At 37.1% G+C, this 14,371-nt stretch overlaps 1 protein-coding gene across 4 annotated transcripts in view; it reads left to right on the top strand.

The window, feature by feature from the left end:
- Nucleotides 1-14,371, top strand: part of CLCN3 (chloride voltage-gated channel 3) — a 72,832-nt gene that overhangs the window by 54,180 nt on the left and 4,281 nt on the right. For 2 of the 4 annotated variants that reach the window (XM_051790171.1, XM_051790169.1), the window contains 6 exons: nucleotides 1,406-1,486; nucleotides 2,694-3,239; nucleotides 7,165-7,351; nucleotides 8,687-9,085; nucleotides 11,390-11,606; nucleotides 13,896-13,971. In XM_051790171.1, the coding sequence (XP_051646131.1) occupies nucleotides 1,406-1,486; nucleotides 2,694-3,239; nucleotides 7,165-7,351; nucleotides 8,687-9,085; nucleotides 11,390-11,606; nucleotides 13,896-13,971 (1,506 nt within the window). The remainder of the gene's footprint in view (nucleotides 1-1,405; nucleotides 1,487-2,693; nucleotides 3,240-7,164; nucleotides 7,352-8,686; nucleotides 9,086-11,389; nucleotides 11,607-13,895; nucleotides 13,972-14,371) is intronic. The other 2 variants (XM_051790173.1, XM_051790170.1) reach the window with 1 other exon arrangement.

Here is a 14,371-nt window from a genome sequence, read left to right as displayed (position 1 = left end):
TGGACATGCTGCTGACTCACACTGAGCTGCTGCCCACCAGCACCCTCAGATGCCTCTCTGCAGGGCTGCTCTCCAGCCAGTCCTCTCCCAGTTTATACTTGAACCTGGTGTTACTTCATCCTGGGTGTGCAGCATTTTGACTCATTAAATTTCATCCCATTAACTACTAATTAACCAATGGAGCATTAACCAATGCTCCAGTCTATCTAGATCCTTCTGCAAGGCCTCTTGTCCCTCAGGAGAGTCAATAACATGTCCTTGTTTGGCATAATCAGCAAACTTGCTCATGGTGCCTTCAACTCCTGCATCCACTGAACAGAATGTTGGTGACCAGTCGCCTGCTAGATGTAGCTCTTTTCACTACAACTCTTTGAGTCCTGATGTTCACCCAGGTCTTCACCTGTTCATCTCACAGCTGGACAACTGGTCCAGAAGGATGCTGTGAGGGACAGTATCAAAGGCCTCACTGAAATCCAGAAATACTACATCCAGAGCCTTCACTTCGTCCACTGGATGGGTGACCTTATTATAGAAAGATACCAAATTAGTTAAACAGGACTTTCCTTCTGTGAACCCGTGTTGACTGTGCCTGATGATTGCTTTGTTATTTAAAAGCCTTTCAGTGGCACCCAGTATAGTCTTCTCAGCTCCTTGAAAATTGTGGAGGTTGGAGGTTAGGCTAACAGCTCTTTATTTCTCTGGGTCTTCCCTCATGCCCTTGATTGGACTAACACTGGCTTGCTTCCAGTCTGCCAGATCCTTCCCAGATCCCAAGACCTTTGGTAGATGATTGAGAGGGGTCTAGCCATAACATCCACTTGCTCCTTCAGTACTCTGGGAAGAATCCCATCAGGCTCCAAAGACTTAGTAACATTCAGCTGATAGAGCTGGCCCCTTACAATTTCAATGTCCACAGATGGAAAGTCACTATTCCCACACTTGTGGCCGTCTGACTCAGGGTACCAGGCAGCCCAAGGTCTATCAGTATTATTAAAAAGAGTGAGGAAAAAAAAACATGGAATGCCTATGCTTTTTCCTCATCCATATTAGTCAGATGTCCATCTTCAACAAGTATCAGTTCAGTGTTTTCCTTAGACCTCCTCTTGCTATTAATGTATTTAAAAAAAACCTTCTTTTCATCTGACACAACTCTGGCTAGTTTCAACTCTGAACTTTGAGCAGTCTCCTTGGCTTTCTCATGTCTAGTACCTGATTGATGGCTGCTATGGCCACTCTCCACATCTTAGGAGCATTCTCATACACTTACTTCATGCTTTTCTGTTACTAAATCTGTGTATCCTTAACAGAAACATAGAAGAAACTGATAGCTGTAGTAAGATTCTGTTCTTCATGTTTTAAACATAAAACAAACTGCAAAAAACCACTCACCTTTGTTCTTTTCCAGGTGTTGTCAGCTGCCTCAGCAGCGGGAGTTTCTGTAGCCTTTGGTGCCCCAATTGGGGGAGTCCTTTTCAGTCTGGAGGAGGTACGTCAGGAGATGGCACTGAAGGATAGATATTTTTAAAAAGTCTCTTTTAGCTTAAATAATCTCAGACTCCTTTAAGCTGCAGAGTCTTTCCTAAGAAGGGAATTATTTTTTGACCCACATTTCAAAGTCAAGAGTCCTCCTAAAGATATTTTTTCTTTTCTTTGGATGAATGTCAGCTTTCCTTTATTCTCAGTTATTTTTTTCTGGAGAAGGACTGAGTCCATTAGTAATTACAGTTTACATACAGATAGAGATACAGCATCTTTTCAGTCTAGGAGTTTATTCTGAAAAAAAATAAATAGGGCTGTTATTTTTCATTTTGAAAGAGGTTTAGAAACTTACTGGACAGTTTTGTGAAGCAAGTTTTTAAACATTACTTAAAGTTTCTGACACTAAACACAATTTGAATATAATAATTATTAAAAGGGCAAATATGCTATAAAACTGATCTGAAAGGCAACCAAACTCTTTTCTCCAAAGAGTAATTAATATTAAATTAGTTTTAATTAGTCATTTTCAAAATATATAAGAATGTTATTCCTATCTTTGGCATTTTTAAAGAAAACTAAAAATCTATTAATTAAAAAAGGAAGCAAAATATTCTTTCATGTATAATTTTGTTATATCCTTAGGGGGGTTTGAGAAATACCTTTATTGCCAAAAAAATGCAGAAGAAAACTATCTTGAAATTCAGATCAGGCTATGTGGGGCTTAAGTATGAAATTGCATGTTCTGAGGACTTTGATGTTTTTGTTGTTGTTGTTTTAATCATACTTCCTAAAAATAACAGATCTGTCAGAAACCTTTCAATGTAGATTGAAAGGAGATGAAACTATTAGCAGGAAATTTGAGAATGCAGCTAGTACAAAGCCTGGTTCTTATGAATGCTAAAAAGAGACACAAACAGAGCAGCCTATAAACATAAATTACTGTGCATCATTTCCTAACAGTCTTAAAACAGCAGTCATTTCAATACTGCTGCAGTATTAACTTTAAAAAGTATGAGTTGTTGTAGAGCTTTTTAAAAATGTAGGATGTGCTGGAGTGCCAGTGCTCCAGGTGATCGGAGTAATACTGAAAATCTAAGAGTACATTTTTTTTAGCTTAAACCATGTGAGCAGCAGTGCTCTAACACATGCATAAACTTGTCTTTCCATTTTTTTTAATTGATTTACTAATGATTTTCATGTATTGCCTTTTGCAGGTCAGTTACTATTTCCCACTGAAAACTTTATGGAGATCATTTTTTGCTGCTTTAGTAGCTGCGTTTGTTTTAAGGTCCATCAATCCTTTTGGTAATAGCCGCCTAGTTCTTTTTTATGTGGAATATCACACTCCGTGGTACCTTTTTGAACTGCTTCCTTTTATTCTTCTGGGAGTATTTGGTGGGCTCTGGGGAGCGTTTTTCATCCGAGCAAATATCGCATGGTGTCGTCGACGCAAATCTACAAAATTTGGGAAGTATCCTGTCCTGGAGGTTATTATTGTTGCAGCAATAACAGCTGTCATTGCATTTCCTAATCCATATACAAGGCTAAACACCAGTGAGCTTATTAAGGAGCTCTTCACAGACTGTGGGCCATTAGAATCCTCCTCGCTCTGTGACTACAGAAATGATATGAATGCAAGCAAAATAGTAGATGATATTCCTGACCGTCCAGCAGGCACTGGAGTCTATTCAGCTATATGGCAGTTGTGTTTAGCACTCATATTTAAAATAATCATGACAGTCTTCACCTTTGGTATCAAGGTAAGTGTGAATGCAATAGCTGTATCATCTGCTGTGATTTTTTAATTATTGCCTTTCTCATTTTCCATCTCTCAAAGCTAGCAGCTTTGTTTATAGATTTTTTTTTATGTGTAGTTCTTTTAAAAAAGGTCTTTTTACTGTTGGTTAATAAGCAAGTCTTGTAGAAAACAATACTAAGTTTATTTAAATTCAGATTAGCCCTTTGTTCAGCTGAATAGAAGCATATGCTAAATGCAATAGGGAGCAGGAACTGTGTGGATGGATGGCTGTTTGTGTGGCCTGATTCAGCAATAGGGTTGATTCTAAAATTTTCAAGAGCAGAGTTCAAATATAATCACTCAAATTCTCTAGTCCTGTTACAGAGAAGAAGAAAAGACTGTACCCCTTGAACAACTTGTAGGTGGTTGGGTTTTTTTAATCCACTCTCCTCATTTTTCATATTAATGTAATTACTGTGGATGTTAAAGGCAGATAATGATGATTTCTTTTGCTGTATTTTCCAGTATTGCATGTGTTGAAGAGAAAGTGAGCTTTGTTTATGTGACTGTAATGGGAACTTCTTCTCCATCACAAGCAGCATAATTTTTGTTTTTCCTGGTTGTTTAGTAAATCTGTTTTGGAGATGTCTTCAGCTTTTCCCCAGTCCATGACTGTTTTCTGAATGACATATAACTGTCATACTTTCATAATTTTCTGTCTTGTCAGGCTCCCTTCATAGTTTTTTCCATTATCAAACGTGTCTTAATGCAAACATATTGTAGAATGTTCACTAAGCCAGATTTGCCTTTAAATTGGGTTTAACTTTTCAGTTTACATTGCTGTTCCATGTAACACCATGCATAAAAAACCACTTCCTTTCTGTGAGTGTGTTTGATCGTTGGAATAGGTTGTCCAGAGAACATCCTTGGAAATATAACCTGATTGGTTCCAAGCCTGGGCAACCTGCTGTAGTTAACCCTGCTTGAGCATAGTAGACAATCTGGAGTGGTCACATTCAATCTCAACTCTTCTGTAACTGATAGAACAGTAACATGTTTCTCATGTGTTGATATTTTAAAAGTTTGCTATTTGAAGTTATTTTCCATATGTTGGTTGATGGGTAAGAGAAATCCATTCTACGTATTTTAAATGTTAGTCTTCCGTAAGTCCAAAATTCAGACATTATTCTATGACATGACAACTCCAATCTGTTGTTTTGTTTTGTATTCACTTACTGTATTTCATTTATATCTAGGACTTTCTTTTCCTATTCATGTGTTCATGTGCATCTGGCTCTGTCTCACAGGGTTGTCACCACAGGGTCACACTGTGTGTATTTGAATTCACTAGTTCACAGAATGGTAGAGCTTATACCTCATTTGGGTTTGGTTCATTTTCTTAGAACTTCAGCATGGTGGAAATATTTTTGTGAAGTTGTGAGAATATATTCATTACTTTGCCAATAGGCAAGGAGTCATGCTGCTGTCATTGATGGGACTGTGCTACGTAAATTTTTTTTAAGCTTTAAAGCATGTGGTTGGTTAGAATGTCAGCCAGGGTCTGGAGAAGGGATGTCACTCTCATGTTATTTATTTACATTTTAAGCTTTATCTATGTAAAAAGAGCAAATTAAGAATTAAAAACAAAGAAAAAGACAACTTTGTTATTTAAATAATTCTAAAGGATCCTCTGAGCTCTCCATGTCTGTTCCTTGCAGACATGTCTTTCCCCACAGGAACTGTTTTCCTGTGAGGTAAGTAAAGAAACTTAGCTGCTGCCAGTGGCGCATGGTGATTCCTGCTGCTCTTACTGCTGTGAAAAAGCATCACCAGGAGGCTGATATGGCAGGGATTTGGGGTTTTTTGGGTTGTTTTGGTTTGTTTTTTCCTTTCAAGCTTTTGTATGTATACCGTACTGCTTACAATCAGTAGACTCATTACTGTGTCTAAATGCTGATCAACAGTTGGGGTGGGATTCCACCTTTGCCTCATAACCTGAGGGGTGCACAACTGCTCTACTAAAGAAGTGGAAAGTTGTACCCATATTCTGATCCTTGCTTGTTTCAAAGATGATACATGTGCCACAGAACATATGTTTTCCTCTGTAGTATAACTTGAGCTAGGCTGGCAAGCACTGGAGAAGAAAAGGAAGAACTTAACTTTTTTCCTTGCTCCTTCTCTGTGAAGATTCCTCTTCACTTTGTGATTGTGATCCAGTGGCTTATGCAAACGAATGCAGCTGTAAAATCATAGTTGCAGTTAGTCTTGTAACAATTATCCTCACATGATGGAAAGAGGAGAAGGAGCTAGTGCATAAAAAAGTTACGTTAACAAAGGACCAGAAACAATTTGCATGCAATTTCCATGTGGAGACTTAATTTATGCAGCATACTGCTGTAGCAAACTAGAATCTGAGGCAATTTCAAAGATTTACTTAGTTGTTTTATATTGGAAACATGGAAGGTTTTTTGGGATACTGTTGTACTGTTCACCAAGAAGGAATTTCACTCAGGAAAAAAATTTGATTTTAACAGTTAGAAAGGGGTTTAGATGCATAATTAATTGTGGGCAATAACAGCAGGGTATAAATGTACAATTTGAATATTATACTAAAATGATAGCATTGAATATTACCTCTATCAACACTGAAATATTAGGTAATTCAGGATGGGAATGAAGGATTATTAAACTTTTTCTCAAAACCTGTGCTGCTGGCTTTCTAACACAAAGTTTACTATGTTTGTTTCTACTTGGTTTGTTGCTTAGAAATCATCTTTGCAACCATAAATGTAGACAAAATATAATAGTAACTGAAATATGGTTCTGCACTAGCTATTGAATACCACAGCAAAAATCTGTAGTTTGGAATTGCACAATACTTAAATTTCACAGCTGTACAGTACAAGAAAAATTATATGATTTGTCTTGTTACACCAGGAGTGCAGTTTTTTAATGACATTATTTTGACAGGTTGATGGGTTGAAGTGCATTTAGATGAAGTAAAAATTCTAGTCCTCATTTGTAGTCAGATTTGTAGTTCAGTCACAATATAAAATACTTTGATGCTAACAAATGCTGTGAGGAGATGCAGTGGGCATTTCCAGTTTAATGAGACATTTAGGCACCAGTATGTTTTCTGGAAAGATTAGCTTCCTAAGGAGAAGATACACAACGACAGTTTTTGAGATGAACACTTACTCTTTATGAAGCTGCTGATAAAAGCAAGTTTGCAATAATATTTTACTAAGCTATGTTGGTGTTACAAGGCTTCGTGCCCTTTTCAGGTTTTAGTTAATAGCAGAAAAACATTTTAAGTAACTAAAATGACAGTAGGAACATTTTTTTAACCTAATGTGTTAGCTCCTTTTTGCAATGGGAATTGTCTTGCCTTTTCTCTCTTAGTGTATTTAGCATTCTGTATACACTCCTTTGTATAGGAAATGGCAGTATAGTAAGCAAAGCCTCTTTTAAAAATCACCTGTTTAGTTAGCCATCTAATTTTTAGCAATGTCAGGAAGCAGTTAGGAAGGGCAGTCCTGTTCAGTAAGTGAATGTTGACTCTGAGGAACATGAAGTAATAAGGGAGATGGGAAATAGTAAGGAACACTTCAGTACTAGTAGCACGACTCAAATTGGACGTGCATATGGTAAGAATTGTGCTGTTGGCACTGAGGATGTAGTTTGTGGTCCTGTGTAGGTGATAGATTTTTTTCTTAAATACAGTAAAATATAAACAAGTATGGTCATAAAATGATTTTAGCTAATTAGGTCAATCAGAGATATCAATAGCATTCTGTTAAGTTTTACTAACCTTTCAAGGTCACCTTACATGGTTTTAACCTGACAATTTGAGCATTTGCATCTCTTTTGGAAGAAAAAAGTTACTTGTAAAGCGATGTGTCAGGTCTGTTCCCAGCAGCATGACACCAGTTCTGATTCTGTTGCAGGTTCCATCTGGGTTGTTCATACCTAGTATGGCAATTGGAGCAATAGCAGGACGGATTGTAGGAATTGCAGTGGAGCAGCTGGCATACTACCATCATGACTGGTTCATTTTCAAGGAGTGGTGTGAAGTTGGAGCTGACTGTATTACACCTGGCCTTTACGCCATGGTTGGTGCTGCTGCATGCTTAGGTAAGTAAAATATAACAAAGTAAATAAGTATCTGATTTTTTCAAACATCAAAATAATTATTAAAAAAATTAAAGGAGATATATATAAACAGGGCAGTTTTGAAACACTTTTTTCTATGGACTTCCCTCTTCAGAATAATACATTCACGTTGCTACAGAAGACCCTCTGATCACAAGGATCTGAGAAATAACATGAAATCTAAATTGATGAGAAATAGAAAAATTAAGTAGTACTGTTTGCTTTCTCTTTTTGATATAAAGAGGTGTTATTACTACATCAGTCAGAAAAATCAGTTTCTTGAAATGTATGAAGTAGAGCATTTACAGGGCCAAGTACAGTTAAAATTGTTAGAAGTAATTAGAAGCTGCCACATCTACATGAATTGCAAAAATTGTTCTTGAAATTCATAATCCAAACAAAACTTTCAGAAGTGTGTAGTGCATTTTTAACAAAACTGGTTTACAAAGTGTTGAAAATCCACTTCATGGAAAGATTTTTAAGCTGGGCACCTAAACTAGGAGAGGGCTTTTGAAGGTCTTGTCCTAGCTTATAACTTAGTTGCCTTGGAAATTAAACTTAAAAGCTGTTAGTACAGATTTTGCAAAAAGTAGACCTCTTCTTTAATGAAAAGTGTGTTTGGGCAATCAAATAACGTGTGAAACAAATTTAGGTTTTGGAGAGGTTGTTTTGGTTTTTAATAGTTCCACTGGAATCACTTTTGAATGCATTGAAAGACAGATCATATTCTTTTACTGAATAAAGATGTGGCATCAGAAACCTTAGCAGAAAAAAATCATCTTAAATGCTAACAAAAAGAGAAATACAATCCCTGTCTTCTCCTGTTGTCCAAGAAAAAGTTTTCTTTTCATCAGGTCAGAATTCTCTTTAGTTTTACGAGTTAGCAACAGCATTAAATTCCTAATTCTTTGGAGAACATAACTGTTGAATTGCTACCTGTGACTTCCTGCATTAATTCCATTATTTTTTCGAATTCTTATCTTACTGGATTTCCTTGCATTTCACAGTACTTTTAACCCTGATGTGGTGTGAGATAGACACAGTTTTAATCTTAGTTTATAATAAATAACTGTACATATTTTCCAATCCCCTTTATTATCTCCCTTTCTGTGAGTTTTCCCTGAAACTCTCTTTTTCACTTCTAGAAGTTTTGTGTAAATTTTCTCCATTTGCTTCTGTCAGTATTATACAGAAGGATGTTTGTCAAATGACTTTTCATGGCAAAATTGTGTTTGTAGTTCTCAACAGGAAGTCAGGAAATTCTAAATTCATAATTATCTGATACCAGAATGTTACTGGCTACCATTTTTCTTGCAGGTGGTGTGACAAGGATGACTGTGTCCCTGGTAGTTATTGTCTTTGAGCTAACAGGAGGGCTGGAATATATTGTGCCCCTTATGGCTGCAGTCATGACCAGTAAGTGGGTAGGAGATGCCTTTGGTAGGGAAGGCATCTATGAGGCACACATCCGACTGAATGGATATCCTTTCTTGGATGCAAAGGAAGAATTTACTCACACGACACTGGCTGCTGATGTTATGAGACCTCGAAGAAGCGATCCACCTTTAGCAGTTCTGACACAGGATAATATGACAGTTGAAGACATAGAAAACTTGATCAACGAAACCAGCTATAATGGTTTTCCTGTTATTATGTCAAAAGAATCACAGAGACTGGTGGGATTTGCTCTAAGAAGAGATTTAACTATTGCAATAGGTAATTAAGTTCCAGTATTGCATTATTATATATGCAAATTTAAATTATTTTATATCATTTGATATTTAAAATAGAATTTACTCTGTGTGTTTCTAGACTTATTTCAGGTTTATTTAGTATATTATTATCTTCATTAGCAGGCTCTGAAATTAAGAAAATGCTCATCTGTTTTTGTCTCCTGTCATGAAAACAAAAATCATACTCAAGTAGGCCAAAACATCATCTAATTTGATATTTTGTTGGGGTTTTTGAGGCTTTTGATAGTATCTCACTTCCTCAAGTGATGCTACACTAACATTCTTCTTCAAAATTGAGTACTTCTCATTTTAGACCAGCAGGATTCTGTGAGAATTACTGTGAGTAATTTTTAAATGTATACCCTATTTCTTTCTGACAGTATGTTATTTACTGTCATTATAACAACTGAGATTGTTTTATGGAGAGATAAGCGCAATATTAATTATTTCAGGTTTCTATTTTTCAATTTGTTTGTGTAATGGGAAATTTGTCCCTGGGCACATGAGCACACAAGCCCTGTTTGGGCCCTCTTTCTCTGAGTGAGTATTAGCACTTGTGTGATACCTGTGACAATGCTTTGTACACTAGCAAGAAAAATTCTCTGGATTCTGAGGATACTACTGTAATCAAAGGAAAAAAAGCATTGTCATGTAAGAAACTGCTACAAAACTGTAACATTTGGTGCATGAAATCAGTGATGAAAGTTGCATCTTAACCTACTATTTTTTTGAGAGGTATCTCTTTAACGAAGACACCTGAGAAAGAGACAAATGTCTCCTGAAAGTTTTTTAAAATATATTTTGTGTACACCACACTGTTTACTTCAGGAAAATTTTTGCCTATGGTCTTAATACCGTAAATACAATGGTATTACATTATGTAGGACATATGTGAATGTCCAAAACTTGGAAATTATTATAGACATATAGAAATTATTATATACTCGTTTAATTTTGCATTTACTTGAGTAAATGGGGAAATAGCAGAACATTCTTCTAATAATACACTTTCACTGGTAAGACTCGTGTCGGCTGCTAAGATTGTACAGTGCAAGTTGCTTAGTCTTGCATTGTGGCTGGTTTGAGTCATTGTGCCCTGGCAGCCAAGAGGGCCAACTGTGTCCTGAGGGGCATCAGGCAAAGCATTGCCAGCCAGTCGAGGGAGAGGATTGTCCCACTCTGCTCTGCACTGGGGCAGTATCTATCACCTTGAATATTTTGTGCAGTTTTGGGCACCATAATATAGGAAAGATATTAAACTCTTAGAAGAGCATCCAAAGGAGGGCAACAAAGATGATGAAGGGTCTAGATGGGAAGCCATACAACAAGTGGCTGAGGTCACTTGGTTTGTTCAGCCTGAAGAAGAGGAGACTTAGGGGAGACCTCATTGCAGTCTTCAGTGTCCTCATGAGGGGAAGCAGGGAGGCAGGTACCAATTTGTTTTCTCTGTTGACCCGTAAGTGGACCCAATGGAATGGCCTGAAGTTGTATCAGGGGAGGTTTAGGTTGGATATTAGAAAAAAGTTCTTCATCCAGAGGGTGATCAGTTACTGGAACGGGCTCTCCGGGAAGAGGTCACAGCACCAAGCCTGACAGAGCTCAAGAAGTGTTTGGACAAGGCTCTCAGACACATAGTGAGATCCTTGGCGTGGTCCTTTGCAGAGTCAGGAGTTGGACTTTTAAGATCCTTGTGACTCCCTTCCAATTCAGGATATTCTATGATTTTATGATTGTGTGAAATAGTCCATAGTATGGGAGGGAATGTCACCAGCGTGATGAACACATGAAAAGAAAGAGGATTCTATTCACAAAAAAGCGAAATAAATTCATTATAAACAAGAAGGCAACATTTTCAGAGTGGTCAAAAATTCTTTGGTTTCAAAGCAATAATAATTACAGCCCTTGGAATCATGACAGGGGAGCTGTCAATTGAGATTGTTGGCAGTTTCTTCAGCAGCTGTCTGTGCGCTTCCTGCATATTATTTTTTACGCCTTTCCACCTCTTTATAGTAAATAAGAGTTACTTATTGGAATGAGAAAAGTAGTAGTCAAAGAATGACTAAAGCTAAATGGTAGATAGCTTTTGTGATTTCTGCACAAAGACTTTTTGGGGATAAAGCAGTGGCTATGGAAACACATCGAAATAGCATAGATCAGAATATCAGCATCACTAACATCAGTCTGGTATTGTTGATAAATCTGTCTGTCTGCACTAACTTACTTTACTCCAAAAATGTAAATTCTTCCTCCTCTGCTGTTTTTCTCCCCTTCCCTCTTTTTCTTAAAGAAAGTGCTAGAAAGAAGCAGGAAGGGATTGTTGGCAGTTCCAGGGTCTGTTTTGCCCAGCATACCCCATCGCTTCCAGCAGAAAGCCCTCGACCTTTGAAGCTTAGAAGCATACTTGATATGAGTCCTTTCACCGTGACAGACCACACACCAATGGAAATAGTGGTGGATATTTTCCGGAAGCTGGGTCTGAGGCAGTGCCTTGTAACACACAACGGGTGAGTAAAGTGGCAGCAATGCTGTTCATTTTGTTAACACAGTAATTTTCACTTCCAGGATGAGACTATTTGAACCGCGACATACACCATGATCACGGTATTTGAACCCGTAAGTTTGGCATTGCAACTGAGAAGCCCAACTGTTCATTAAGAAGGTGCTGTGCTGTAGCATGTCTCTAAAATTCTTACTTCTCCCTTGTATTCCGAGTAAGCAGGCAGATGATTTTAGTAATTTTACCATGTTCTGTTAAAAGTTAGCTGCCATTCATCAAGTTTGATGTATGCAACTTGCTTGCGGAGGAGGAGACAAAACTTGTCTCGCAGAAATTTAGTCTTGTGTGGTGCACAGCGTAAGGCCTCTATTTCCTTGTTCTTATCTGTGTTCTGGCAACATGCAATGTACTAGCAGCTGTTGAACGTGTACAAATATCTGGGTTCATAAAGAGGAGGAAAAGGAAGAAAATGTTCCAGTCAATGTCTCATCTTCTGGAGTTTAGTGATGGCGATTACCACTAAGCTTTTGTTTTTGGAATACTAACAATTAAATAACTGCTGCTAGTTCTGGAACTTCAATCTGCAACTTTTGCTTCTACAATTCAAAATATTTCAGGAAAGTAATCTTAAGATTTAGAATGTTTGTAAATGAGACTATAGGGAGTAGTCCTGTGATTACCCTTAAATAAATCAGCCTCAGGCATGGAAACCTAAATGTTCATTATAATTGCCTCTTATCTAAATTACTCTTCGTTTTTTTTACATGATCTTTTCCTGTGCAGCTATTCCTTTGCCATTCTGCTTTCCTGTATCTCTTTCATTAAACACTTGACATGCAACATGCTCCTACCATAATATCCTGCTTTCCCTTTAGCATGTCTTTTAAGGCACATGGGGAGTGAAACTTTGTCTGCTCATCCACATGTTTAGGATCAATGGCCATGGGACAAGAAATCTGAAATATGGGTGGGACTTTTTGTTTTGCTGTGGGCCAAAGGACTGCTGGTATAAATGGCAAATATTTAAATATTGCATTGGTTTCCAAGTGGGTTTTTTTTAGATGTATTTTAAAATAAATTTATTTTAAATGTTCTCCTGCTTTTTTTTTTTTTCTTTGATGCATCCCTGTATGGAATGGCAAGTAATGTTTCCAGAAGCATAAATGACTTTAAAAGCCTTTCTCTGGTAGGGAAAGGATATCATGATCTGACACACAGAAGTTAGTGCAGGCATGCAATTATTTTTGTTTTGGGCTGGAAATTTGAATTGATAGAATTTAAGAATATTTACTGTGATAATTTTTTTCTCAATTTCTGTTGTGGTTGAATGCTGAAACATTGATGTTAAAATCGGCTCTAAAGAAAGCTTCATCATGCAAAGCTATGTCAAACTCTACTATAAGTTTTTAACTATTTTATGGTAAAGTAGCAGCAAGTTTAATATTTATTGAACTACTTCAATTTACAAATTTGTGATATTCCATGAGCATCCTGTCCATTACAACAAGAGCAGATCATAAATACTAGTACTGGTGATATTTAGCCATGGGTTTGTATAGCCTTGTGGACATCAAGGAGTATTTTGTATTTTGGCAAATTTCCTGCAAACAGAATATAACCACATAAAGACACACATCAGCATACTGGTTCCAGTCCAGATCGGATTGTGCAGAAATTGGTGCTGATGACAGAGAAAAGACTGTGCCTCACTCTTCCTCATTTGTACCAGAATTCCAGGGAGTTGTTCTTGATTTATACTGTCCTGAATGAAAAATCTGTTTGAATTTGGCTGTTTCTAGGGACACCAAATAACCTAGGGGAGCTTCGAACCTAAAGTGCTGTACTTCACACAGTTACTACTTCGTTCATCTACTGTGGCTTGTTAAAATGTGAATAATTATCTTCATGTGTGAGGAGAAATAACTACTGAACAAAGGAAATACAAAGTAGATTTTAGTTTCAGTGCCTTTAAAACCCAAAAACACGTGAATCTGAGGAGAAGGGATAAAGTATGCTTCCCTGATGTGTACCTGATATGAGAAACATGTTGCTCTGGGGTCACTGAATTGTGTTCAGCATTTTGGGAGAAAAAGAAAAAAAGCAAAATCTGGGAAAGGGTACTGACTTTCAAATAAGTTTTCAGTTAATTATCTCATTAGCTTTCCTGCAACCATTCTTTTGGTTTTGTTTTTGTTTTTTTTTTAGTTTTGCTCTATTCTAATCCTTTTCCATTATGATTAGAACTTTTTTTTTATTTGATTTCACACAGTTATTAGCATAACGTGATCTGTTTCAGGATTGTCTTGGGGATCATCACAAAGAAGAACATATTAGAGCATCTCGAGCAACTAAAGCAGCACGTCGAACCCTTGGTGATTAGATATATCAGATCTCATAATTAGACACATTAGAAGTCAGGAAGCATGAAACTTGTGAACTGTTCAGGACTTTTATGACATCGGCTGAACAATGAAATCATCTTATGCTCAAAATTTGTATTCAACCATAAAACAGTATGTGCAAAATCCTTTTGTAGAAATGAAGCTGTTAATGTGGACATACTGTTAGTCACAACATTAAAGGAAAGTAAACAGTAGACTTTCTGATACTTGTGTTGTTGAGATCATGTAGATCCATCTGGTTGATCTGATTTCCCCAGGTGGGAAAGCACACACCTAGGAATACTTTTCCCCCACCTAATGCAAATTAAGACTTTCATATATGCCAATTCCTTTTTCTGATCAGGACAGCTTTAAGTAGCTGTTAAATAGC

This window comes from Manacus candei, unplaced genomic scaffold (genome assembly GCF_025592945.1).
Source record: "Manacus candei isolate 608988 ecotype Guabito, Panama unplaced genomic scaffold, ASM2559294v1 h1tg000028l, whole genome shotgun sequence".
Classification (NCBI taxonomy): domain Eukaryota; kingdom Metazoa; phylum Chordata; class Aves; order Passeriformes; family Pipridae; genus Manacus; species Manacus candei.
The sequence above is the reverse complement of the archived record's forward strand: the minus strand, read 5'-3'. Positions and strand labels throughout refer to the sequence as shown.